Source organism: Haliotis rufescens, unplaced genomic scaffold, assembly GCF_023055435.1.
Source record: "Haliotis rufescens isolate VD_foot unplaced genomic scaffold, xgHalRufe1.0.p SCAF_4, whole genome shotgun sequence".
Lineage (NCBI taxonomy): Eukaryota > Metazoa > Mollusca > Gastropoda > Lepetellida > Haliotidae > Haliotis > Haliotis rufescens.
Genome location: NW_025964112.1, coordinates 8,902,077 through 8,928,817, shown reverse-complemented (window position 1 = coordinate 8,928,817; position 26,741 = coordinate 8,902,077). Strand labels below are relative to the sequence as shown.

Below are 26,741 nucleotides of genomic sequence, written 5' to 3'. Positions count from 1 at the left end.
AGGCACTTACAACATACATTGTGTCCTCCCGATCCTCATTAGTAGGCACATACAACATACATTGTGTCCTCCCGATCCTCATTAGTAGGCACATACAACATACATTGTGTCCTCCCGATCCTCATTAGTGGGCATATACAACATACATTGTGTCCTCCCGATCCTCATTAGTGGGCACTTACAACATACATTGTGTCCTCCCGATCCTCATTAGTGGGCACTTACAACATACATCGTGTCCTCCCGATCCTCATTAGTAGGCACTTACAACATACATTGTGTCCTCCCGATCCTCATTAGTAGGCACATACAACATACAGTGTGTCCTCCCGATCCTCATTAGTAGGCACATACAACATACATTCTGTCCTCCCGATCCTCATTAGTGGGCACTTACAACATACATTGTGTCCTCCCGATCCTCATTAGTGGGCACTTACAACATACATTCTGTCCTCCCGATCCTCATTAGTGGGCACTTACAACATACATTGTGTCCTCCCGATCCTCATTAGTAGGCACATACAACATACATTCTGTCCTCCCGATCCTCATTAGTGGGCACTTACAACATACATCGTGTCCTCCCGATCCTCATTAGTGGGCACTTACAACATACATTGTGTCCTCCCGATCCTCATTAGTAGGCACATACAACATACATTGTGTCCTCCCGATCCTCATTAGTAGGCACATACAACATACATTGTGTCCTCCCGATCCTCATTAGTGGGCACATACAACATACATTGTGTTCTCCCGATCCTCATTAGTGGGCACTTACAACATACATTGTGTCCTCCCGATCCTCATTAGTGGGCACTTACAACATACATTGTGTCCTCCCGATCCTCATTAGTGGGCACATACAACATACATTGTGTCCTCCCGATCCTCATTAGTGGGCATATACAACATACATTGTGTCCTCCCGATCCTCATTAGTGGGCACATACAACATACATTGTGTCCTCCCGATCCTCATTAGTGGGCATATATAACATACATTGTGTCCTCCCGATCCTCATTAGTGGGCACATACAACATACATTGTGTTCTCCCGATCCTCATTAGTAGGCACATACAACATACATTGTGTCCTCCCGATCCTCATTAGTGGGCATATATAACATACATTGTGTCCTCCCGATCCTCATTAGTAGGCACTTACAACATACATTGTGTCCTCCCGATCCTCATTAGTGGGCACTTACAACATACATTGTGTCCTCCCGATCCTCATTAGTAGGCACATACAACATACATTGTGTCCTCCCGATCCTCATTAGTGGGCACATACAACATACATTGTGTCCTCCCGATCCTCATTAGTGGGCACTTACAACATACATTCTGTCCTCCCGATCCTCATTAGTGGGCATATACAACATACATTGTGTCCTCCCGATCCTCATTAGTGGGCACTTACAACATACATCGTGTCCTCCCGATCCTCATTAGTGGGCACATAGAACATACATCGTGTCCTCCAGATCCTCATTAGTGGGCACTTACAACATACAGTGTGTTCCCACGATCCTCATTAGTAGGCATATACAACATACATCGTGTCCTCCCGATCCTCATTAGTAGGCACTTACAACATACAGTGTGTCCACCCGATCCTCATTAGTAGGCACTTACAACATACATTGTGTCCTCCCGATCCTCATTAGTGGGCACATACAACATACATTGTGTCCTCCCGATCCTCATTAGTGGGCACATACAACATACATTGTGTCCTCCCGATCCTCATTAGTGGGCATATATAACATACATTGTGTCCTCCCGATCCTCATTAGTAGGCACATACAACATACATTGTGTCCTCCTGATCCTCATTAGTGGGCATATATAACATACATTGTGTTCCCCCGATCCTCATTAGTGGGCACATACAACATACATTGTGTCCTACCGATCCTCATTAGTAGGCACTTACAACATACATTGTGTCCTCCCGATCCTCATTAGTAGGCACTTACAACATACATTGTGTCCTCCCGATCCTCATTAGTAGGCACATACAACATACATTGTGTTCCCCCGATCCTCATTAGTAGGCACATACAACATACATTGTGTCCTCCCGATCCTCATTAGTAGGCACTTACAACATACATTGTGTCCTCCCGATCCTCATTAGTAGGCACATACAACATACATTGTGTCCTCCCGATCCTCATTAGTAGGCACTTACAACATACATTGTGTCCTCCCGATCCTCATTAGTAGGCACATACAACATACATTGTGTCCTCCCGATCCTCATTAGTAGGCACTTACAACATACATTGTGTCCTCCCGATCCTCATTAGTAGGCACATACAACATACATTGTGTTCCCCCGATCCTCATTAGTAGGCACATACAACATACATTGTGTCCTCCCGATCCTCATTAGTAGGCACATACAACATACATTGTGTTCCCCCGATCCTCATTAGTAGGCACATACAACATACATTGTGTCCTCCCGATCCTCATTAGTAGGCACATACAACATACATTGTGTCCTCCTGATCCTCATTAGTGGGCATATATAACATACATTGTGTTCCCCCGATCCTCATTAGTGGGCACATACAACATACATTGTGTCCTCCCGATCCTCATTAGTAGGCACTTACAACATACATTGTGTCCTCCCGATCCTCATTAGTAGGCACTTACAACATACATTGTGTCCTCCCGATCCTCATTAGTAGGCACATACAACATACATTGTGTTCCCCCGATCCTCATTAGTAGGCACATACAACATACATTGTGTCCTCCCGATCCTCATTAGTGGGCACTTACAACATACATTGTGTCCTCCCGATCCTCATTAGTGGGCATATACAACATACATTGTGTCCTCCCGATCCTCATTAGTAGGCACATACAACATACATTGTGTCCTCCCGATCCTCATTAGTGGGCATATATAACATACATTGTGTCCTCCCGATCCTCATTAGTAGGCACATACAACATACATTGTGTCCTCCTGATCCTCATTAGTGGGCATATATAACATACATTGTGTTCCCCCGATCCTCATTAGTGGGCACATACAACATACATTGTGTCCTCCCGATCCTCATTAGTAGGCACATACAACATACATTGTGTCCTCCCGATCCTCATTAGTGGGCACATACAACATACATTGTGTCCTCCTGATCCTCATTAGTGGGGACATACAACATACATTGTGTCCTCCCGATCCTCATTAGTAGGCACTTACAACATACATTGTGTTCCCCCGATCCTCATTAGTGGGCACATACAACATACATTGTGTCCTCCCGATCCTCATTAGTGGGCACTTACAACATACATTGTGTTCCCCTGATCCTCATTAGTGGGCACATACAACATACATTGTGTTCCCCCGATCCTCATTAGTAGGCACTTACAACATACATTGTGTCCTACCGATCCTCATTAGTAGGCACTTACAACATACATTGTGTCCTCCCGATCCTCATTAGTAGGCACTTACAACATACATTGTGTTCCCCTGATCCTCATTAGTGGGCACTTACAACATACATTGTGTCCTCCCGATCCTCATTATTGGGCATATATAACATACATTGTGTCCTCCCGATCCTCATTAGTGGGCATATATAACATACATTGTGTCCTCCCGATCCTCATTAGTGGGCACATACAACATACATTGTGTCCTCCCGATCCTCATTAGTAGGCACTTACAACATACATTGTGTCCCCCCGATCCTCATTATTAGGCACTTACAACATACATTGTGTCCTCCCGATCCTCATTAGTAGGCACTTACAACATACATTGTGTCCTCCCGATCCTCATTATTAGGCACTTACAACATACATTGTGTCCTCCCGATCCCCATTTGTAGGCACATACAACATACATTGTGTTCCCCCGATCCTCATTATTAGGCACTTACAACATACATTGTGTCCTCCCGATCCTCATTAGTAGGCACATACAACATACATTGTGTCCTCCTGATCCTCATTAGTGGGGACATACAACATACATTGTGTCCTCCCGATCCTCATTAGTAGGCACTTACAACATAAATTGTGTTCCCCCGATCCTCATTAGTGGGCACATACAACATACATTGTGTCCTCCCGATCCTCATTAGTGGGCACTTACAACATACATTGTGTTCCCCTGATCCTCATTAGTGGGCACATACAACATACATTGTGTTCCCCCGATCCTCATTAGTAGGCACTTACAACATACATTGTGTCCTACCGATCCTCATTAGTAGGCACTTACAACATACATTGTGTCCTCCCGATCCTCATTAGTAGGCACTTACAACATACATTGTGTTCCCCTGATCCTCATTAGTGGGCACTTACAACATACATTGTGTCCTCCCGATCCTCATTATTAGGCACTTACAACATACATTGTGTCCTCCCGATCCCCATTAGTAGGCACATACAACATACATTGTGTTCCCCCGATCCTCATTATTAGGCACTTACAACATACATTGTGTCCTCCCGATCCTCATTAGTGGGCACTTACAACATACATTGTGTCCTCCCGATCCTCATTAGTGGGCACATACAACATACATTGTGTCCTCCCGATCCTCATTAGTAGGCACTTACAACATACATTGTGTCCTCCCGATCCTCATTAGTGGGCACATACAACATACATTGTGTCCTCCCGATCCTCATTAGTGGGCACATACAACATACATTGTGTCCTCCCGATCCTTATCAGTAGGCACATACAACATACATCGTGTCCTCCCGATCCTCATCAGTAGGCACATACAACATACATTGTGTCCTCCCGATCCTCATAAGTGGGCATATATAACATACAGTGTGTTTCCCCGATCCTTATTAGTGGGCACTTACAACATACATTGTGTTCCCCCGATCCTCATTAGTGGGCACTTACAACATACATTGTGTTCCCCCCGATCCTCATTAGTAGGCACATACAACATACATTGTGTTCCCCCGATCCTCATTAGTAGGCACATACAACATACATTGTGTCCTCCCGATCCTCATTAGTGGGCACATACAACATACATTGTGTCCTCCCGATCCTCATTAGTGGGCACATACAACATACATTGTGTCCTCCAGATCCTCATTAGTAGGCACATACAACATACATTGTGTCCACACGATTACAGTTAGTAGGCACTTACAACATACATTGTGTCCATACAGTCAGCAGGAACTTACAACGTACATTGTGTTCACCCGATCCACAATAGCAGGCACTAACAACACACATCGTGTCCTCCCGATCCTCATTAGTAGGCACTTACAACGCACATTGTGTTTTTGACACGAAACACCCAGGGGGAAAAGAACTAACATTCCTGCTGTGTGACTTGCCCTGTAAAAAATCGTGTTTGGTTGCAAGTGGACGACCGCATGAGCAACGAAGACACCCCCCCCCGTGACACCTTCGTAACTCATGAGTATCATTGCTGCCACCAGTGTGCAAGAATCTTTACCCCAAATTCCAAATGACATATATATTCGTGTGTGTATGTGCGCCAGCTTCCCCCTCACGTTCTCAAAATACCAATTACATGCTAGTTGAAATATTTATTTTGTCAAAAATACACCTCCATGTACCGAGCAATCCCCATGGATAATCACGTCATCCAAATGATTAAACTTATGTCTTAATTCTCACTACCGCTAAACAAAGATCTGACGACATCCCGTTAGGGGTCACGTCAGAATGACTTTTCATTCGACCAATCAGAGCGTCGGTAAACAAATCAAGAAAGTGACAGTCGGAATGTGTTTTCTAATTGTGAAACAACGAAGAGGAAAACACGGGCTATTTCGAATGGTAGTTACGGCCTGTACGATTGATTCCGTCAAATAATCAACTGTCTCTCGCTTCAGTGGGATAAACAGCTGAACGGAAGAGACGTTGTATTGTAAATAGGAACCACGGCCATACAATCTGGACCATATATTTGACATTCCAGGACGTTCTTCTGTTCAGTTTTCAAACATATTTTTCAAGCATGGTCTAAAATGGGAGTCTACGGTTTGAAACTAATGCCGAAAACCCGAGAAAGCTGCTTTCTGATTGGCTAATGTGGGCTTCTTGTTTTTCATTTCATTGGTCGGTCAAAGTTCGCGAAAGGTCGTTCTGACGTGACCCGTAATGGCATGTCCTCAGATCTTTGTTATCGGTAGCGAGAACTAAGTCCTGATTTTAATGAAATTGACCGTTTTCTTCCAGTTGTAGAGGCGGTCGTGTAGCCTAGCGGTAGAAGACCCGGGTCCGATTCCCCACGTGGGTACAATGTGTGAAGCCCATTTCTGGTGTCCCACACCGTGATAATGCTGGAATATTGCTACAGGCGGCGTAAAACCATACTCACTCACTCCTCCAGTTGTATCACGGCGTGTCAGCTTGATGTGGGAGGAAGGCCCGTGGTGATGCAGGTCTTAGAGGATTACCACTTTGGTGAAACCCACGAACATGTGAATGATACTGACTAACCTAGAAACATAGTCAGGGCGAACCGGGATTCGAACCCACAGTCACAAGTTTCTGGCTTTGCCAAAGGGACGCAACTGTGAACAGCGAATTGCGGCGGTATTGACGGCGGCGTTCAGATCGGCCTCCCTTGCCCCCTGCTAAAATCGGCCAGAGGTCATATACAGTTTCTGTATCAGTATCAGCTGATGTCCGTTACTTGGTATGCTGACCGCCACACCTCTATTACTAAACGTCAACCACCTCAAAAGTGAAGCGTTTGAAATGTGTCTGGAGTATGTCTGCACCTGCATGATAGCCCGACAGCCAAAATGCAGTTGAAAATAGCGTTTAACGGAACATCGTTTAAATAGGAAAGTCTCAACCAAGCATCCGAGATTTTATCTCCAGCTCAGCGCTAGACCGTTCTCATTGAGGGTACATACAGGCATATTGTAACGTGCGCACCACACGAGCGGCGCTCGCGAGGAAAGGTGAAAGGTCGTGTTGCATCTGCTGCCAACACTCGGGATCTATATATAGCAGCAGTATGTCTGCCTGTACTTGGGCTCCGATGACAGGGGAGGCTTGGTAGAACAGGGCCAAATTCCTCGCAGGAAAAGATTTCGCTGAATGGTAAGGCATATATTTTACGCTATCTGTTAGTTAAGGTCATCCATTGCGTACTGGTCAGTCGGCCATTCTGCAGGTAAGCTTGCGCCGATTCTGGGGAACTATGTTTTGTGTTTAACGTCGCTGACCGTATTCGTCCGAACACTGAGAGTGCCGTGCATAAGCGGAGGAGATAATGTAAGTAATGGCGGACGATGAGGGGCTGCTTGTTTGTGCAAGCTGTTCACGTGAGGTCGTTTATTTCATCTATTTATCTACGGAGTCACGATATCCACGCAAACTTATAGTCACCCTAAATGTATGTAACTTGTAGACGTTGTATATCCTGTGTGAGGAATATCAATTTGTTTTGTTACATGAAGTATGCCTATATTTACCAGAAAGTATGATTTACCTTGAACTATTTATAAGTCAGGCTGTTTTTTTATGTATTGCACACGGACGATACTCTTGCTCCCGAAGGCCTATATCGCGAACTTGTTGACATCAGCATGGGGTTTATGTAACTTTAACTAGGATGTATGTATATATATATGCTAGATGTGGCATAAGTAACATGTATTAATAGGCAATAAGCAAATTACATACTTACAAACCTGCAATACTTACACAGTAGATATTGTCAAGCAGAGAGAAACACAAACACAAGTATTGGTATCTAGAATATATCTAGAATGGAAAACCAAATCATGCAAAAGAATTCTGAATGTTTTGCAAAAATATTACAAGCAATCGTTGTCGTAAAAGAAAGACGCACATAAGTTCAAGGGTTAGTTCCCTCCACAAGAAGGGGAGATAACGCTAACTTTGAGATTTTATGCTGGTCACTAGAATCACTCTGCGGGACATGGACTTGGTATACCCCTCCACGCTATCATTACTTGATTGTAAACAGTGTAAGCACAATAGCCTCAAGTCAATCCAAAGAACACACCGCTAAAAGATGCCATCACCATCAGATTTGGCTGGATATACAACCTATACAGACGGCAAAAGGCTGTTTGCACTTTGAACCTTCTCAGTAGGCAAAAGATAAAGTAAGGTTGTTTAGATTTCACACGACGGAACAGGTTACATTGACATATCATACTGACACCAGTTTTCATACCGTTATGTCAATTGCTCTACAAGGTCAATAATAAATACGTCGGTCGATGAAAGGCCTTATCCTGTTTACGTTATCCTTGACCTTAAGCGAACGTCCTGCCCGCCAACGATTAACCGTAATTGTTCATACTGTTATTGTCAGCTTCTCTGACTGGTATATAATCCAGGTCAATCGAGTTCCCGTTCGACAAATTTCTTTCAGGATGTTTTTTTGTTTTTTTGATATGTGATTATTTGATCCCTGCGCATGTCGAAATTTAATGTATGTGACTAACCGAAAGGATATTCTAAAAATGTATCTGATATGTATAATTTCAGATGTGATCCGTTTGTTTTTGCAATAATGGCGTATGATATCGACATCAGTGAACGGAAGTTGCGTCGCAACGTTATGTAAGTATTACGTCTTAATGCAAATATAAAACGTCAACGCCAGAGTATAATAAGTCTCGATTATCCGCCGAAACAGTATCCACTAGGCGCAAACTGCCAAAGATATGTGAAAGCTATATGAAAGGGCGACTGAAAATCCGTGATAACACCAGGTGTTCGTGAAAAGCGTGACGTCATGAGTTAACTCATACCGTCTAAAAATGGAAAGTGGTAGTAGAGGGCACTACAGTTAAACCGCCTCCGTGGTCTAGTGGTAGAGCGTCCGCCCGGTGAGCGGAAAGGTCCGGGGTTCGATCCCCGGCCGCGTCATACCAAAAGACGTGAAAAGATGATACTTGTTGTTACCCTGTCTGACGCTCGGCATTAAGGGTCTAAAACAAGGACTGGTCGGCTCTGAGTCAGTATACTGTGTCTGAGTGGGTTATTCATGTTAAACTGCGGCATGGTATCTCAGAGGGCTAGCACTATAAATTGGCATCAGTCCGGACGAGTACAAGCAGCCAAACACACAGCCACACACACAGCCACACAGCCACACACACACACACACACACACACACACACGCTTTATTCCATATGATGGTGTTTTCGATGTTCTAGTTCAATATTGATAGTGAACTATTACTCTACTAATACTTAATAGTAGTCGTTAACCAAACTGTATCGTTTCCCTATTAAGCTTTGGTGTGTATGCATTTAGCACGTTAATGAACGATGAACGCTGACTAGTACATACACAATTGTAAGCAATAAGTATATCTGAATATATTGCGAAATGTTAGCTCATTTACTGGCGAAAGTCAAATTAATTGTTTTTCTTGTATATAAATATTTCTGGGTATGACGGATGTTTTCGGAAATATCACTGATGACTTTCTTCACTTTAGTTTTCTAACCTGCAGGGCAAAAGAAAGTATACACCATTGTTTGATGATGGCTAAATATAAAACAAACAAGAAATGGTTTTTCGATGGTGATGCATTTGATTATTATTATATTATAATTTATATATCGACTATTTTCAGCCTAGTAACGTTTTAATAACGTTTGCAATTTTTGGTCAAATCCAGTTTTAAAGTTTCCTTTTTTGATCGGCAGTTTAGAATAAGGGCGTATTACGTGGCTGTTTGACCTAATCGCGAGGTTCCCTGTAATCCTATCTGAGAACATATAAAGGGAAGCATGTAATAATTAGTTAAGATTCCGTTCACTTCCAAGACAGTGTATGATGTTGCATAACTGCCATGCCGTAAGAGACCACAACAACATGTGCTAGGAAGACACCGATAGGTAACCTGCAGACACACGTCTCTCAGTGTGTTTTTATGACGTAGGTAGCGGGTATATTCCTATGTTCTGTACACTTACTCTCTGCCAAACTTGTCAGTTATCTGTGAAGTTATCATGTTTTCTTGAAGCTTCATGGTGAATTAACAAGTACTTGCAAGCAGTGTGTTCCCAGCCAAAACCACATTTTTTTACGATCTGCGCCAGGGAATCCCATATTTCTGCTTCTCATACCCTTGTGTGTGAATGTCATCCAGCTGGTTGGCAGTGCATTGCTATGACAACATGTCACCATTGTTGCATCCCTGTACTTCTTGGCAGGGGCAGTATTTGTTGTACTATTGAGGTCACACTGTTGCCAGGGGGAGTATGTGTTGTACTATTGAGGTCACACTGTTGTCAGGGGGAGTATGTGTTGTACTATTGAGGTCACACTGTTGTCAGGGGGAGTATGTGTTGTACTATTGAGGTCACACTGTTGTCAGGGGCAGTATGTGTTGTACTATTGAGGTCACACTGTTGTCAGGGGGAGTATGTGTTGTACTATTGAGGTCACACTGTTGTCAGGGGGAGTATGTGTTGTACTATTGAGGTCACACTGTTGTCAGGGGCAGTATGTGTTGTACTATTGAGGTCACACTGTTGTCAGGGGGAGTATGTGTTGTACTATTGAGGTCACACTGTTTTCATGGATCGTCTGTGTTGTTCTTCTGACATTGTTGTCATGGATCGTCTGTGTTGTTCTTCTGACATTGTTGTTAGGGATCATCTGTGTTGTTCTTCTGAAATTGTTGTCAGGGATCGTCTGTGTTGTTCTTCTGACATTGTTGTCATGGATCGTCTGTGTTGTTCTTCTGACATTGTTGTCAGGGATCGTCTGTGTTGTTCTTCTGACATTGTTGTCAGGGATCATCTGTGTTGTTCTTCTGACATTGTTGTCAGGGATCGTCTGTGTTGTTCTTCTGACATTGTTGTCATGGATCGTCTGTGTTGTTCTTCTGACATTGTTTTCATGGATCGTCTGTGTTGTTCTTCTGACATTGTTGTCAGGGATCGTCTGTGTTGTTCTTCTGACATTGTTGTCAGGGATCGTCTGTGTTGTTCTTCTGACATTGTTGTTAGGGATCATCTGTGTTGTTCTTCTGACATTGTTGTCAGGGATCATCTGTGTTGTTCTTCTGACATTGTTGTCAGGGATCGTCTGTGTTGTTCTTCTGACATTGTTGTCAGGGATCGTCTGTGTTGTTCTTCTGACATTGTTGTCAGGGATCATCTGTGTTGTTCTTCTGACATTGTTGTCAGGGATCATCTGTGTTGTTCTTCTGACATTGTTGTCAGGGATCATCTGTGTTGTTCTTCTGACATTGTTGTCAGGGATCATCTGTGTTGTTCTTCTGACATTGTTGTCAGGGATCGTCTGTGTTGTTCTTCTGACATTGTTGTCAGGGATCGTCTGTGTTGTTCTTCTGACATTGTTGTTAGGGATCATCTGTGTTGTTCTTCTGACATTGTTGTCAGGGATCGTCTGTGTTGTTCTTCTGACATTGTTGTGAGGGATCATCTGTGTTGTTCTTCTGACATTGTTGTCAGGGATCATCTGTGTTGTTCTTCTGACATTGTTGTCAGGGATCGTCTGTGTTGTTCTTCTGACATTGTTGTCAGGGATCGTCTGTGTTGTTCTTCTGACATTGTTGTCAGGGATCATCTGTGTTGTTCTTCTGACATTGTTGTCAGGGATCATCTGTGTTGTTCTTCTGACATTGTTGTCAGGGATCATCTGTGTTGTTCTTCTGACATTGTTGTCAGGGATCATCTGTGTTGTTCTTCTGACATTGTTGTCAGGGATCATCTGTGTTGTTCTTCTGACATTGTTGTCAGGGATCATCTGTGTTGTTCTTCTGACATTGTTGTCAGGGATCATCTGTGTTGTTCTTCTGACATTGTTGTCAGGGATCGTCTGTGTTGTTCTTCTGACATTGTTGTCAGGGATCGTCTGTGTTGTTCTTCTGAGGTCACCTTGTTGTAAGGGGTAGCAGATCTTGCACCACTAGCGACTGTGTTTTGTATTTATATTTATTTCACTGAGTACATATTGACATATATTGATAGAATCTTATATTGTAAGATGAATCAGCCCATGTTGGTGGGCTTGTACTGTGGGGATATCAAAGACAAACATTATTCTTGAGATTGGCATCAGTCTGTTTGAAGATGCACCATGTTATCCGAACGAACAATGTAAGACATTATTTCCTACATTTGACAGAAAAGTATGTGATAAATAGGATATTCATACCGTTTCTGAATACTATTTTCATACCAAGTATCAATGGGGAGAGTCTTTAGATCACCACCGTCAGTTCGATTGAAAGATCAACTGTTTCATTAAAGTTAACTTTGTTTGAAGTGAGTGAGTTGGGTTTAACGCCGCTTTTATCAGTATTCCAGTCATATCACGGCGTGACAGTTTAATGTGGGAGGAAAGCCCGAAGTGATGCAGGTCTTAGACGTTTATCTCTTCGGTGAAACCCACGAGCACGGGTATGGTGTTCACAAACCTAGAAACATAATCGGGGCGAACCGGAATTTGAACCCACAACCATAGGTTTCTGGCGTGCCCACGGGACGCAACTCTGCACAGCGAATTGCGGCGCCTAAGATGACTGGGCCACCCGTACCCCTACTTTGTTGCATACATCGTGAGTTGAGGAAAGTTCCACTTGCGTTGTCCAGTGTTGTATAGTACAAGAATCCATTGATTGGACAAAAGAAAGTATACACCCATGTTTGATGGTGGCTTAAAACAAAACAAACAAGAAACGGTTCTTCGATGGTGATGTTTTTGACGCGGGTGTCATAGTCCTATGATTGTTGGGCAAATCGAATTTCAAATTACCCTTTCCTTGCCTGGCAGTTTAGTAATAATCAGAAAAGTCTACATGATGTTGCGTTAAGATAAGCTGAGATAGTCGTTTCGTCCGAATTAATCAACAATTAATCAGCTGATGTAAACACAAACATGAAGGAACTGTTAACATTATCAGTACACAAAGAGAGGAAGAAACATGATACATGTGTAACACGTACATACATTAAAAAACCCAGTGAATGTACCATGACATTGTGCATGTAACGGTTTTATCGGCGACTCGCACACTACTTGTTATTTATCCTGCAACTCTGAAATGTCAGATACGTGGTACGTCTCGAAGGATATGTCGGTAACGGTGAAATACTGGATCGCTATCGTATGGCCGCGGGTTAATGGGCGTAACAGCGGAAGGAGAAACGCAGTTGCTTGAGCTCAGGCCCATGAATACCTGATTGTTTTCCACTTGATGATGCACGGCCAGAACGTACTGGTTATCACTGGTTTGATAAACACACTTGTGGTTTAGCGCTACGTGTACACGAGTTATATTCTGTTTTACACCGATAATAGGTTAGGTTGTAACACATAATGCAAGGTATTGGTATTTTGTATTGCCCGCTTGTAAATCTTTGTATAGTTTAAGGAATAGTGTCATTTTTTCAGAGTAGAAGGTTTAACACACAAAAAAACACCTATTGATATAACAAATGTTATATTTGGGATAACACTTTCTTAGTAAAGTACAGATTCTAGTACTTATTTGGGTTGAGTCCTGTCCGGGATTCGAACCCACACTTGCCAGAGTGAGGCACCTAATCGCCAGCACACAAAGTCAGCCACCGATGCTTCCACAAAAATGAAAGTCCGACAAATGGTAGTCTAGATAACGTACTTTGAGTACCCCTGTCAGAACTAGAATCTGTACTTTACTAAGAAAGTGTTATCCCAAATATTACATTTGTTACATTTGACCACTTTCTTAATGGCATTGTGTATTCATACCTATTGATATGTTGTATCTGTAGATGTGGATAAAACATGCACTGATTTTACACTTATGGGTATCATTCACGGGTTTTGCAATTATTGCATACGTCAGAATAGTTTGACAACACGGTAATATGTCTTTGAAAGGCGTTAAGAAGTGACACACGTAGGGAAGAGAATCTATGGATGTCACCATCAGGGGATGAAGGAGTAAGTATATCCTCCGAAACGATGTGTTCATCACAATAAAGAAGTTGGCTTCAATAATTTCTCTTCCTTAACACGAGAATATATTTGTTCCACACGGGATGTAGGCGTCTTTGTTGATAAACACAAGCTTGTAAAAACGTGGCTTCATAAACACTAGCTATTTATAATTACGCATAGGGTTTACTTTGGTTTAATAAACAGGTGTCCTACATCAGCCTCATATTTGCTGTTGACTGGGTATACACTGATGTAATAAACACGCTTTATACTCTGCTGTTTACTGTTTTACAACGGTATAATTTATAACTTGGACGGTATTTAGTTTGGCTGCACACTGCTGAATGTGAGTGAGTGAGATTGGTTTTACGCCGCTTTTAGCAATATTCCAGCAATATCACAGCGGGGGACACCAGAAATGGGCTTCACGCATTGTACCCATGTCGGGATTCGAACCCGGGTCTTCGGCGTGACGAGCGAACGCCTTAACAACTAGGCTACCGCCCCGCACACTGCTGAAGTGAATGTGTTTAAGTCTTCCGATAAAAATACCTGGTTAGTTTTGGATTACTGCACTGCCATTGATATATTAAAATAGTCCGTTTTAAAGGAATAATGCACAGGTATCGGCTCCTGAAATGTTAACTTAATGTATGTGGAATACAATATAAATATACAAAACAATTACTCAGATCCCAAATTGTTACATACCATTCTTAACAAATATTTGATATACACCAACCATTGACCATGATTTTATAAGCAGAGGTTTGTTAATCAGAGACACGGTAGATTTTGCTACATCGTATTTAGAATTCATACGAATCTAAAAGGCTAGTTCAGTCATTACTAGCTGTGGAAATGTGTTTAAGAAATTGTATCCTGACCCATGTCTGTACAGCAATACCGTATGGACTGGTCATGTTCCTTCATCCATGGACGATTAGTTCAGAACACCAACTCTTACACATGAAAGGAAGCAATTTAGACAATTCAACAAATGCAGTCAGAGTGTCGTTATTGATTGAGTTGGAGTTGTGAGGGGATGTGTGTTTGCGCGCGCGTGTGTGTGTGAGTGTGTGTGTGTGTGTGTGTGTGTGTGTGTGTGTGTGTGTGCGTGCGCGTGCGTACGAATCTAAAATATCATCATCTTTAAGACATTCATCATTTTTTATTCATACTTTAGTTAGTATATTTGCATTCTTTTCTGAAATATGACGAAATAAACGCGCTATCTTTGGTACACAATGGTACATTGACGGATTAGAGAATGTCTGTTTTGTATTTCTTTTCTGTCTTTCTTTAGCGTTTGTCCTTTAGAAATCATCCAATTTGCAGTGCCAAAATTAACAGTTTTATTCGTAATGACTTTTTAATGATTTTCTAAATATATTTTTGATAAATCATAATTAAACATTCCTTCCTAAACAAAGATGTCTCTTAATATTATGTACATTACATGTGAGTTACAATAAGCGTATTTTTGTTGTTTTCAGGATCTGAATTTGGCCCTGTTTTCTCCAAGACGAAACCTTTCATCATGGCGCATGTGCTTCAACTTCTGCCCAGGGAAAAGTGGAGCAAAACAAGCTTATGAGTGACGAGAGTGACGACAGCGTCGACACTGTCATTTCCGCGCTTGATTCCCGCCTTTTGCAGTCCCTATCTGCTTCCGACTCTCTGTCTCCCGAAGACATCCTCCCAGAGACTCCCACTTCTGACAGTGGAACGACTGAGCAATTAGACACCATGGGTAACCGTCATGGTGGAGATAAGAAGAAGAAGAAAGAAGAAGAGAAGCAACCAGAGAAACCTGACGACAAACCCAAGCGAAAAGGGAAGAAGTCCAAAGGTAAATCAAAGAGACATTCACAACATGAAGGAGAGGGTTCTTCAGGACATGGTCCAGGTGCCTGCGCCTCTCCTTCCAGTTCAAGTTCAAAATCCAAATCTAAGAGACCCGATGTTTTGGCCGACTTGGGAACCCAGTCTCCCGGATCACCTCTAGGAAGTCCAGGAAGTTCCCAAGGTACATGGTCATATGATGACGAATCGGATGTGAGTACAGTTGGGTACAGTACCCCTCTTTTATCAACTCCTCAAGTTCAACGATGTGTTTTACCAAAACAGCCACCAATCCAAACCTCTACTGAGAGGTTGGAGGAACTTGGTCGGTCAATTGAAAGGACTATCATAGATAATTTGTCGGAAAGACCTCCAGGGGAAGAAGGCGCTGCTGCTGCTTCTCCGCCATCGACAACGTCTACAACTGAAAGCAAAGGAAAAAGAAACGTGAAGAAAAAGAGGGCACTGGGCCAGGCTGTACTGGATAGTGACAGTTTCACTCTACCACTTCAGGATGTCAAACCTGAAAAGGCAGCTACGACCTCACCTCAGACAAAGAAGCTAATTGTTGGCAGCGAAAAAATATCTCTCCGTGCTTCTCAGGAATGTCCTGTGTCACCATGGCTGCGGGATGATGACACGCCTCTCGACGAGGAGCAGATGGATGAAATGTTTATCAGCTGTATTGATTTGTCTTACAACCTCGCTGACATTTGTTCTGAAAAAGAGTTTACTGAATATGGCTCACTTGAATCAAGAAAGCAATCAAAAGCTGATTCATCTCGATCAAAGGAAACATCACTGTCACCACGAATTGCCAGGAAAACTGTACAATCGAACTCTTCCCCTTTACCAAAACGAGTCGTACCGAAGATAAAAGCAGCCGATTCAAGGGACACTCCCCCAAAATCTGATTCGTCTACTTCCACTCTTGCAGAAGTTGGATTTGATACTCGAGAAGAGGCTAGCAAATTGGATTGTCTGGAGTCTACAGATGTTTCTGGAAGGGGCACAGACATACCAAGCCAAAGCACTATTGTTGAAGCTGATATACATGAACATTCTCAAGCCACATCAGTGACGGCTTCATGTGTTGTTAACAGCGAATCAGGTGCTAAGCCTAAAGACGCACAAATAACAAAGAAATCTGGAAAATCGAAAAAGAAGTCGAAAAAGAAAAAAAATAGAAACAATGAAAAAAGTGTAGAAAAACGTGAAACAGACATTCCTTTAAATAAAGATATTTCCGACTCAACAGGAGTAAGTTCTGGAGATAAGGGAAATACAGATTCCCTTTCTGAAAGCCCAGAACATACCACAACCACTGTGAATGATAATTTAGAAGGAAGTGCAGAAATCAATATTTCAAAAGCAGCAGACAACAGTGACACAAAGCAGTCAGTGATAGACACTGTTCTCGACAATGCATCTAACAGTCCTGAGAAAACATTGACAGATGATGTGCAAAATCCTGAACCTTTATTGGACATTTCTAAATATACCATCACAAGAAAGGACGAACAAGTTCAAGATACATGTAGTGATAAAGAGGTTGTGAATGAAGAGATTTCTGACAAATCAAACAACATACTCCCAGAGGGTGCAGTTTCTGATGTTACTTCTGACGTTTTGAAATCAATCTCAGAAAGTAAACAAACAAATCAGATTGAAAACGCCCAGCCTACAAAAGAGACCAGTGGCAGTGTAACAAGCGACGGTAAGGTTGTTGAAACCAAACAGGAAGCACCTACACAGAGTGATCAAGCGGGCGAAAACCTTTCTCCTCCAGAGCCTGCATCACCTAAACATGTCCCTCCCCCAAGTCCCTCTGCGATGGATGCGCTTGCAGAGGTAGATGAGGAGGACGAAGAGGCACTGGACTCATTGGAACAAACAACACAACTAAATGAGGTCCAACTGTTTGGTGAAACAGTTTTTAAGCGACTGTCAAGTCTTGTGGAAAGTCAAAGTCAAGATGAAGACATAGATGACAGATTCAAAGATTTCTCAGATAGTGTTGACCCTGACGATGCAGATTCTAGACCCGTGAATTTAGGATCCATGGGTCTTGTTGGTGATGATATGGATGAATCTATAGAAACAAAGACGCCGGAGATGTCCCCTGAGCGTGAGGTGAGACTGGAGACAAGTCCGCCCAAAGAAATTGTTGATAAAATGCTTGTACCTGCCACAGTGACAGTTGTTGAGAGGACAGTTGTATCTGTACATGCTGAGACTATTGAGGATGTTTCACCGATTTCCATGAAGAAAGGTGAAGAATCATATACAGAAGACAAAGATGGGTATATTGTTGATGACGGTACCTTAAAAGCAAAGAAGAAGAGGAAATCAAGCAAAAAGAAGGGTGGAAAAGATAAAAGCAAATCTAAAAAGGATAAACAAGGGAATGTGGTGAGGAAACCTGAAATACCTGTTGAGTTGAAACAAGTTGAAAACACCCACGATTCATCAGCAAGGACTATATCTGATGAAACGACAAGTGTTAGTGAGACGGATGAATCAGAAAAAGAGAACAGTCCGCCCAAGAGGGAATCTCAGCAAATTCAAGATGTTATTGAAGCTTATGGACTTGAAAATATCGTTGGTGTGAGTGTAGAAACGTTGTCCGATGACCAAGATGTGACATTAGTTGAGGACGACTCTATAAAGCAGAGAGACTATCTCATGGTAAGACCTCAATATGAGAGTGATGATGACTCTGAGGACAGTTGTGATAGCAGATCAAGATCTTCAGGAGATCCAAGCACATCCAACTCTCGGCGTATTCCCGAAATCGAGGAGACATTCAGTGAGCTCTTATCTGTGAAGCATATTCTTGAGGACTTGGAAGACAGGACCCCTACCGAAGAAAAGCTACCTTCTTTTGTAAGCTCGGAAGTACTGAGGTCGCCACCGGATTATTTGAATGGTCGGCGATCGAGGATGTCCCCAGCTATCACTGACCGGACAGAATCTGACCTTGACATATCCGAACAAAGAGATGACATCAGCACAGACAGCATGTACGCCGACGACGAAGATGACGGTGCGAGTGAGGTGTTATTCAGTCGGAGCTACAGTGAACCGGATGGCAACGAAGTCGTCGTCAGCTGCACCTTCTATAACACACAACACAACAACAACACCAACGACAGTGACGACTTTTGGGAGGACTACACCACAGCGGATGAGAGTTTTAAGCAGATCGAGATCTCAGCGGACGCGGCGTCGTCGACCTTCCAGAATGCACGGAAACAGATGCACGACATCCATCAACATCTACAGGACCTGCGACGTCAAATGGAACATCTACAGGAGGAAGTGGAACACGCCACCTTAACGCCCGAGTATTCTATGGACTCCGAGGATAAGAGACCCATCACAGAATGACTCTGTGGTGATATCAATGGTTGTCATTTGAAATATTTAGAACATTTGAAAGAATAATATTAACACATATTCATTGTCAATGCTGATAAAGGTTCATATGAGTCATGTCGAAAGTTATGTCACATGATTGGTACGATGAATGCCTGACAAATAGACAAGGGTTGTATCAATACTATTTTGATTATAGAAATTGACAATCATTGAGTTGAGTCTCGGTTTCATTCCTGTGGAGGACGTTTAAGTATACAGTGAACCTCGTTAGTACGGACCTCGTTTATTCGAAATCACTGCCTTCCGTATGATTACCGTCGACACACAAAGTGACATACTCCAAACGCATGGTGTGTTAATTTGGACGTTTCATTGGAAGTGATGCGGTCCGAATTCACAGAATATCACTGTACTGAAGAAAGTGATATTACTTTAAAGATACCACAGACATAACTTACCCGGAAACTCGTAAATACAAGTATTGAGACAATCACTACTCGCCCACAAGGCTGCGAGGTGTTTTTTAAACATTATGTGAGAAATTGTGAACAGTTATGGTCACAAGTTACCAAGAGTTAAAGTGTTATATTTTGAAATTCCCGTTTTCCTGTTCAACTTTATAGATATATGACTACGTTATCCCCGTTAATTCATCATAGGACTTGCGTTCCTATCACAGCATAGTCCATTGAAGAGTTCTAACCCATTTGACGACGCATTCAACCAGCTACAATTCCTAACATAACAAAACTATTTGAAATTGTAGGTTACCATGGCAACACAATCAACGCAGAGGCTATTCATTCAGCCAGGCTGGCCTGGAAATCGCTCATGCAATTTACTTCTACATGTATTTATTCTGAATTACCACAAGCAACCATGACATAAATACTTTAACGAAATTGATGGATAAGGTTATAATTTTAAATACTTGCTGTAAAACAAATTTCAGAAAAATACGTGTAGTCGATAACAACATCAGGTATGGCGAATACACGGAAGCGTGCACTGCGTCACACGCCACAGCAGACCCCTTTTCAGTGGAAATGGAGTCTTCCATCGCGTGCGGAACGCCTAGTGTCCCAAACACAGTGCACGCACCCATCTTTCTTCAGTTGTTTTACAGTAGGTGTAAGGGCAGTATTTTACGTTTGCTTCCAATATTTTCTTCCAGTTCGCCTTCACGTCATTCATATGAGCATCTTTGCATATCCATCTGCATTGTACAATATCCACACCATTGTTGCGCTTCATGACAGAGAGATCAAATTATTTAGAAACAGGGAAAGGGGTGTACTATAAAAAACAGCGATCTGGATAACACTTCGAGCTGGTTGTCAGGTCGTACATTTCAGAAGTATTTTTTACGTCCCTTTGGGATAATTCTGAAACCTTTTTCAAAACAAGTGAGAAATATAATCCTATCAAACCTGTCATGTATCTCCGAGACAAAGCCCAGATTGGTTATGCATATTGATCGATTATTTTGTTGTTTTATTTTGGTTTAATTTCTGACATTAAGGAAACAGCATTGTTTTCTGAATAACGAAAACCCGACTTCTTCTGTCGAAAATCAACTTCATTTGACAAAAATAATATTTTGTCTTGTGAGAGAGTTACATAAATCAACCTTCTATTTTTGTATTTGGGAAAAAATGTTGTATCCTTAACACTATTTAGTTTTGTTTGGTATGAGAACTATGTAGCTGTAATAACAATTCGTGTCCGTGGGGTGACCGAGGAGGAGAAGTGAAGATTTCAGGACGTCTTATAAGGAGGGTAAAATTCGTATCGTTTACATTTAGCTGATTAAATATTATTAATATGTGTACAGTTTTAACTAGCTTGAGCATTAGTAGATCTGGGGTTGGATTGTAATAAGTCGAACCTTTGTTTGCATCTCTAATACATGTTTTGTCAAATATTGAATAAAACATATATAAACATCAACCCCTTTGTAATTATTGCTTTGATGTCATGCATATGATAAGTTGATATAATTTATGGTATGAAATATCCCCTGCTATTTTGTAATCAAGTAAAATATTTTAAACCATTGGGCGTCGTTTCAAAAACGGGTCTAGATAATCCTTTAGTGACCTCCAATGCGAGATTAAAAACAATACTCATTTAAAGTGTTATCTTTCTTGTCACAGTTTGAAGATATATAATTGGCAGATAATTAATCTGAAATTTACAAATAATACCATTCTTTTAAGTTGAACTGTTATGGTCAGTGCTGAAATTATTTTATTTAACAAATTGTCTTTCATTCATTGAAACGACACTCACAAATTAAAGATAATGACTATAATATATACGTCCTATATTAATGTAGATTGACAGCTATGTTTTCACCATTGATGCGGGGATGGGGATGGGGTTGAAAGGGCTTGGATTTTATTTATGAATCATTCAGACTGACATTATCTGCCACAAAATCATACATTGTTACAAGGTATGTTCTTTAAAAAACAGGCACATTGTTTTAAATTAAAATAGATTAACTGACGGCTAAAAGAAACTTTTAAATCCTTTTAAATACATCAAATTGCAATTGCCAAAATTTAAGCTATAATCAATGCAAAACACATTGTCCAAACACAACAATGCTCTATGCAGAAAGTGATACACGTTAGACACTCTCACTGATGAAAAACCACCACAGAAATGCCACGACTGACACCCGAACAACGCGAGCGGGCCCTGGGTATGATGCAGATAGGAGCCGCCCATTCCCACTTTGCTAGAACTTTTGGTTGCTCCCGTGTTGCGGTAACTAACCTTACACAACGTTACAGACAGACCGGACAGATAGGAGACGGGCCAAGAACAGGCAGACCCAGGGTAACTACGCCCAATAAAGACCGGTATTGCGTAAAACCGGTCGGTGACTAGTCAGCGAATCTTAGGTGACTTGTTGCAACTGAACGGTGACTGGTCGGTGATCAAAACATAATGTGTATAAAAAGGGTGCTTTTCTGAATCAAATCATTTCTTTACAAATTGTCCAGATGTTAACAGCAGAACAGTTGCCTGTTGCTCCGCCTGCAAAGAATAAAGCAAAATGCTGAAGTTGCTACCATTATAATATACAGATGAATGAGAAGGATAAGACGAAATCAGTATTGGCTGAGATCTTGAATCGCGAGAAGGCCATAGCTAGGAAACTATGAGAATCTGATGGTAGAGTTGGAGAGAGAAAATCGTGGTGATTTCATGGGCAAGCTCAGAATGGAGCCTGTCAAAATCGGACATCTCTGGCTCTTCCTCCTCATCAGGTATCCGCCTCTTCTTTTGTTGAGATAGTGTTGGCACTGGCTCAATTGTAGCAGACCTGTGCACCACAGCAGTTGTCTCTACTGTATCTTCTACAGTTTCTGGTTCTTTTGTGCTCCTGCCTTTACGGACCACAGTGATTAATGGAAATAATTGATGTGAACTCTCTGAGTACTTATGACAAAATGATGATATAATGCATGTTGCAAACCCAATCGACGCACGCTTGGAAACCACTTTGTAACCGATCGACAACCAGTCACAGATGAAGCCCCGGTGGATCACCGCCTCATCACTGATTAATCACCGATAGGTCGCCACTAGAGTCACCACCCTTGTTTAGACGAAACCGATCGCCGCACAGTGGAAACAAATCTGCGATTAGAATAACACCACTTGGGGACCTCTAGGGAGCAATGAAACCGAGCGACCAAATCGGTCGCAGACAGTCTTTCGTGCATGTTCAAAAGTTTTGCGACAGCTCTGAAACCTAGTGGCGACCTCAGTGAAACCTTTCAGAGACCCTTGAAACCTCAGTGCGCTTTCAAATATTTTGGTCCCCAGGAGGTTGCATCGCGGTCGCATTGTCTGTGTGACTGAGGCTTAAGCCATTGTTTATAGTCAGGGCGAATCTGGAATTCGAACACGATCAGGTTTTCCTACACGCATAAGCAACTTTGCACAGCGAAATGCGGTGCCTTAGACGACTGGGCCGACCGTTTTCCCCTCTTGCTCATGTGGGCACAGATGTTTAGTAAGGGATGAATGGATTGTTTGACTGGCGACATACTTAGGTTTGTTTGCATTGCCGTACTTTAACACATAAACACTAACAACTGACTCACGTTCCTTTGGGCTGGGCAGAACCGTGGTTGATAACATGAGCAATGATACACGTAGATAGGGCGCACCTGTACAGTTAGCCTGGGAGCACGTTGTTATCACAAGATGTTATCACATGCAAACAACGGGATTAACCCTTTAGGTTGTGAATAACAATGTGTGTTACCTTTACCTTTTATGCCTATCCGTGACGCTGAGGCCCCTTTGTGTTCTCACTTGCTACTTAAAAGGCTTTGTCCGTTATGACCGCCTCCGTGGTCTAGTGGTAGAGCATCCGCCCGTAGTGCGGAAGGTCGGGGCTCGATCCCCAAAAGACCAATGACGTTAAAACATTGTACGTGATGTTGCCCTGCCAGGCGCTCGGCATTACTGAGCTAAAACAAGGACTGGTCGGCTCGGAGTCAGTATACTGTGTCTGAGTGTGGTATTCATGTTAAACTGCAGTATGGTATCTCAGTGGGGTCCACGCAATTTTGATACGATAACATGCATCAACCAAGTCAGCAAGCCTGACCACCCGATCCCGTTAGTAGCCTCTTATAACAAGCATGAGTTGCCTATTCTCAACCCGGATCTTCACGGGTGAGGGAATGAGGTCGATAATGAAAAAGAGATAACAGGACAACAAACTGTGAACATTTGATTCTATATCATGACTGAATTCCATATTTTGCTGAAACCATCAAGAGCGAAGTTAAGATCCCTATTTCTACAGTTGACCTATATTGCTTTGAGATGGCCTTTAGTTTTCCAAAAGAGATATCCCCGTATCAAACGCAATTAAATAATAGGGTGTTGGTAAAGATCTAGTTAATCCCTCGGAAATACTCTACATAGAAAATACTAAAATGGGCGCATTGCCCTCTTATTGGAGCGCTATAATGAATTCATTTCGCACGACCTGCTACATTTCTATACATCTGTCTTAATAATGCCAGGTCAATCTTGTGCGTTACGGTCTCAGCAGGTCACCATCCTTACAGGTCAAATCAACACAGTGGCTTGTCGTGTTGTGTGTTATTGAACAGACCAGCAACCCAGTGCATTGTAATCGTTTGTTGTTTAACGTCGCACTCAGCAATATTCCAGCTATATGACGGCGGTCTGTAAAAAATCGAGTGATTGACACCATGAGCATCGATCTACGTAATAGAATCCGACCACATGCATGAACCGGGTCAGCGAGAAGGCCCCGATCCCGTTAATCGCCTCTTGAGACAAGCATGTGTTGCTGAAGACCAGTCTTACCTGATTCTTTACGGGCTAATTGAAAAATATGAACATTATGTGCTGAAAACTTGCGCTGATCAAGGGCGGCAACACATGTACACAACATGAGCGATGAAAGTTGTTTCGCCGCAGTTAGCTGTTGCCTGGTATATCGGGAACTGTGTTACCCTTCTAGCCCGGTTCATGGATGATGTAGCTTATTTAAATCATAAGTCAGGGTGGTTGTTCAATTCCATCTATTGTAGGATGTAGGATGAGCATTACACACAATAGGTCATCAGATGCATTGCTATTGTCTGACACAACACATATCTAAATGGTGCACTGAGAGCGCAGTACTACTTCACATCAGCTCTTGACTTCCAGCTTTTAGTAGTGCAACTTCCAACAGTCAGAGAGAACCTTTCTGGTCAGCGGGGAGACTCGAACTCCCGTTCCACTCTCTTACATACCTACTCGCTGTGAATCAGATCACTTTCCTATCATACTTACCCTCCATGGATGTGACAGGTCGATAATGTTAATGAAATGCATGTAAATAATATTCCGAGATATACATGGAGAAATGAAATATGGGGTGCCTTTAAACATAATGTTTCTGAGTCATTGTCTGCACTTCACATGGATGAGATTATGCATTTATTGTCTTTGAATGTTGAGTTAGCTGTTGAAGCTTTGACCAATGCTGTACATAATGGTTCTATTTCGTGCGGATTACTTTCTAGAGTGTATTAGATAATTTTAAAGTTACTGGGACAAGGAGATTCTTTCTAAATATTCTACATTAAGAAATAGTTACAGGTCTTTATGCGGGAAGAAGAGATAAGAATACGAAGAGACAATAAGTGAGATAGTAAAACAGTCTGGAAAAAGATAAGTGCATTGACAAAGAAGACAAGTGGTAGTCCTGTTTCCAACAAGATTCGCCACAAGAAGAATGGTTTAATTATTTTAAGAATATTTTAAACCATACTGATAGACTTGTGGACTTGGATATTATTGAGCAGGTAGATTATGTTATAAATAACCCTAATGAACTATTGTGTGATTTCTCTACTGATGATGATGTAAATAATATTCTTAATGGTGATATTACCCAGGACGGCATCGAATCATCCATTAAAGATCTGAAGCCGGGTGAAGCTGCAGGGCCGGATGGTATTAAGGCTGAGATGATTCAAGGTTGCAGTACTGTTTTAATTCCATATTTGTTAGTTATGTATAATACTATTTTGTCAACTGGTAATTTCCCATCCAATGGGCTAAGAGTTTTATTGTTCCACTCCATAAAAAAATGAAGCTTTGACTTTGTTAATAATTATAGAGGCATATCTTTGATGGATACCTTGGGGAAGTTATTCTCCTCTATTCTAAGTGCGCATCTTAAACGTTTTTTCTGATCATTTTAACAGTATATCTGAGGCCCAGACAGAATCTAGGAAAGGCCATTCCACAACGGATAATATGTTCACTTTTCAATGTCTTGTACAAAAGTATTTATCTAAAAGTGGCGGACGTCTTTACTGTATTTATGTAGACTATAAGAGAGCATTTGATTCTGTTGATAGGAAATTACTGTGATATTCAAAAAAATGAATAAAGGTGTTCATTATTTTGATAGTTTAAGTGGAGTCAGACAAGGTTGTGTTACCAGCCCGTTTATATTTACAATGTTTATTTCAGAATTTCAATACATGATTGAAGACGCAGATATAAGAGGTATATTCATAGGTGTAGAATATTTGGAACTACTGTTATTATTGTATTCTGATGATTTATGTATTTTTGATGACATTGTTATTGGTTTGCAAAGAAAGATTGACATCTTATGTAAATATTGTAAATCATGGGGCTTACAGATAAAGGATAAGACAGAAATATTAGTTTTTCGAAATGGCGGTCATTTACGACATTATGAGAAATGCTTTTTGATGGTAAGCTACTAAAGACATCAACGCATTATAATTATTTAGGTATTATGTTTTCTACTAGGTTGTCATATACAGTGTGTACAAATATTCTTGTTTCAAAAACCAGTAAAGCTCTGTTTGTTATTAAGCAATTACAGAATAAATACCTAAATATTCCTGTAAATATATCATTTAAGTTATTTCATTGTAAAATAAAACCTATTTTGTTTTATGGGGCGGAGGTGTGGGGCTTCAAAGAAAGAGCTGTTATTGAAAGATTTCATAATCATTT

The 26,741-nt window shown here is 41.7% G+C and overlaps 2 protein-coding genes across 3 annotated transcripts; one reads left to right on the top strand and one right to left on the bottom strand.

Annotated features, from left to right (window-relative positions):
• Nucleotides 1–6,961: 6,961 nt before the first annotated feature.
• Nucleotides 6,962–21,137, top strand: LOC124135830. 2 transcript variants are annotated; one of them, XM_046501440.2, is made up of 3 exons: nt 6,996–7,111; nt 8,534–8,608; nt 15,458–21,137. In XM_046501440.2, the coding sequence occupies exon 3, from the start codon at nt 15,555–15,557 to the stop codon at nt 19,194–19,196; it is 3,642 nt and encodes a 1,213-aa protein (XP_046357396.2). In that variant the 5' UTR covers nt 6,996–7,111; nt 8,534–8,608; nt 15,458–15,554; the 3' UTR covers nt 19,197–21,137. The 2 variants fall into 2 exon arrangements, with proteins under 2 accessions (XP_046357397.2, XP_046357396.2); XM_046501441.2 differs by lacking the exon at nt 8,534–8,608 and having other exon boundaries at nt 6,962–7,111.
• Nucleotides 10,530–11,816, bottom strand: LOC125372440. The gene has a single exon (XM_048382484.1). The coding sequence runs from the start codon at nt 11,814–11,816 to the stop codon at nt 10,530–10,532; it is 1,287 nt and encodes a 428-aa protein (XP_048238441.1).
• Nucleotides 21,138–26,741: the final 5,604 nt, after the last annotated feature.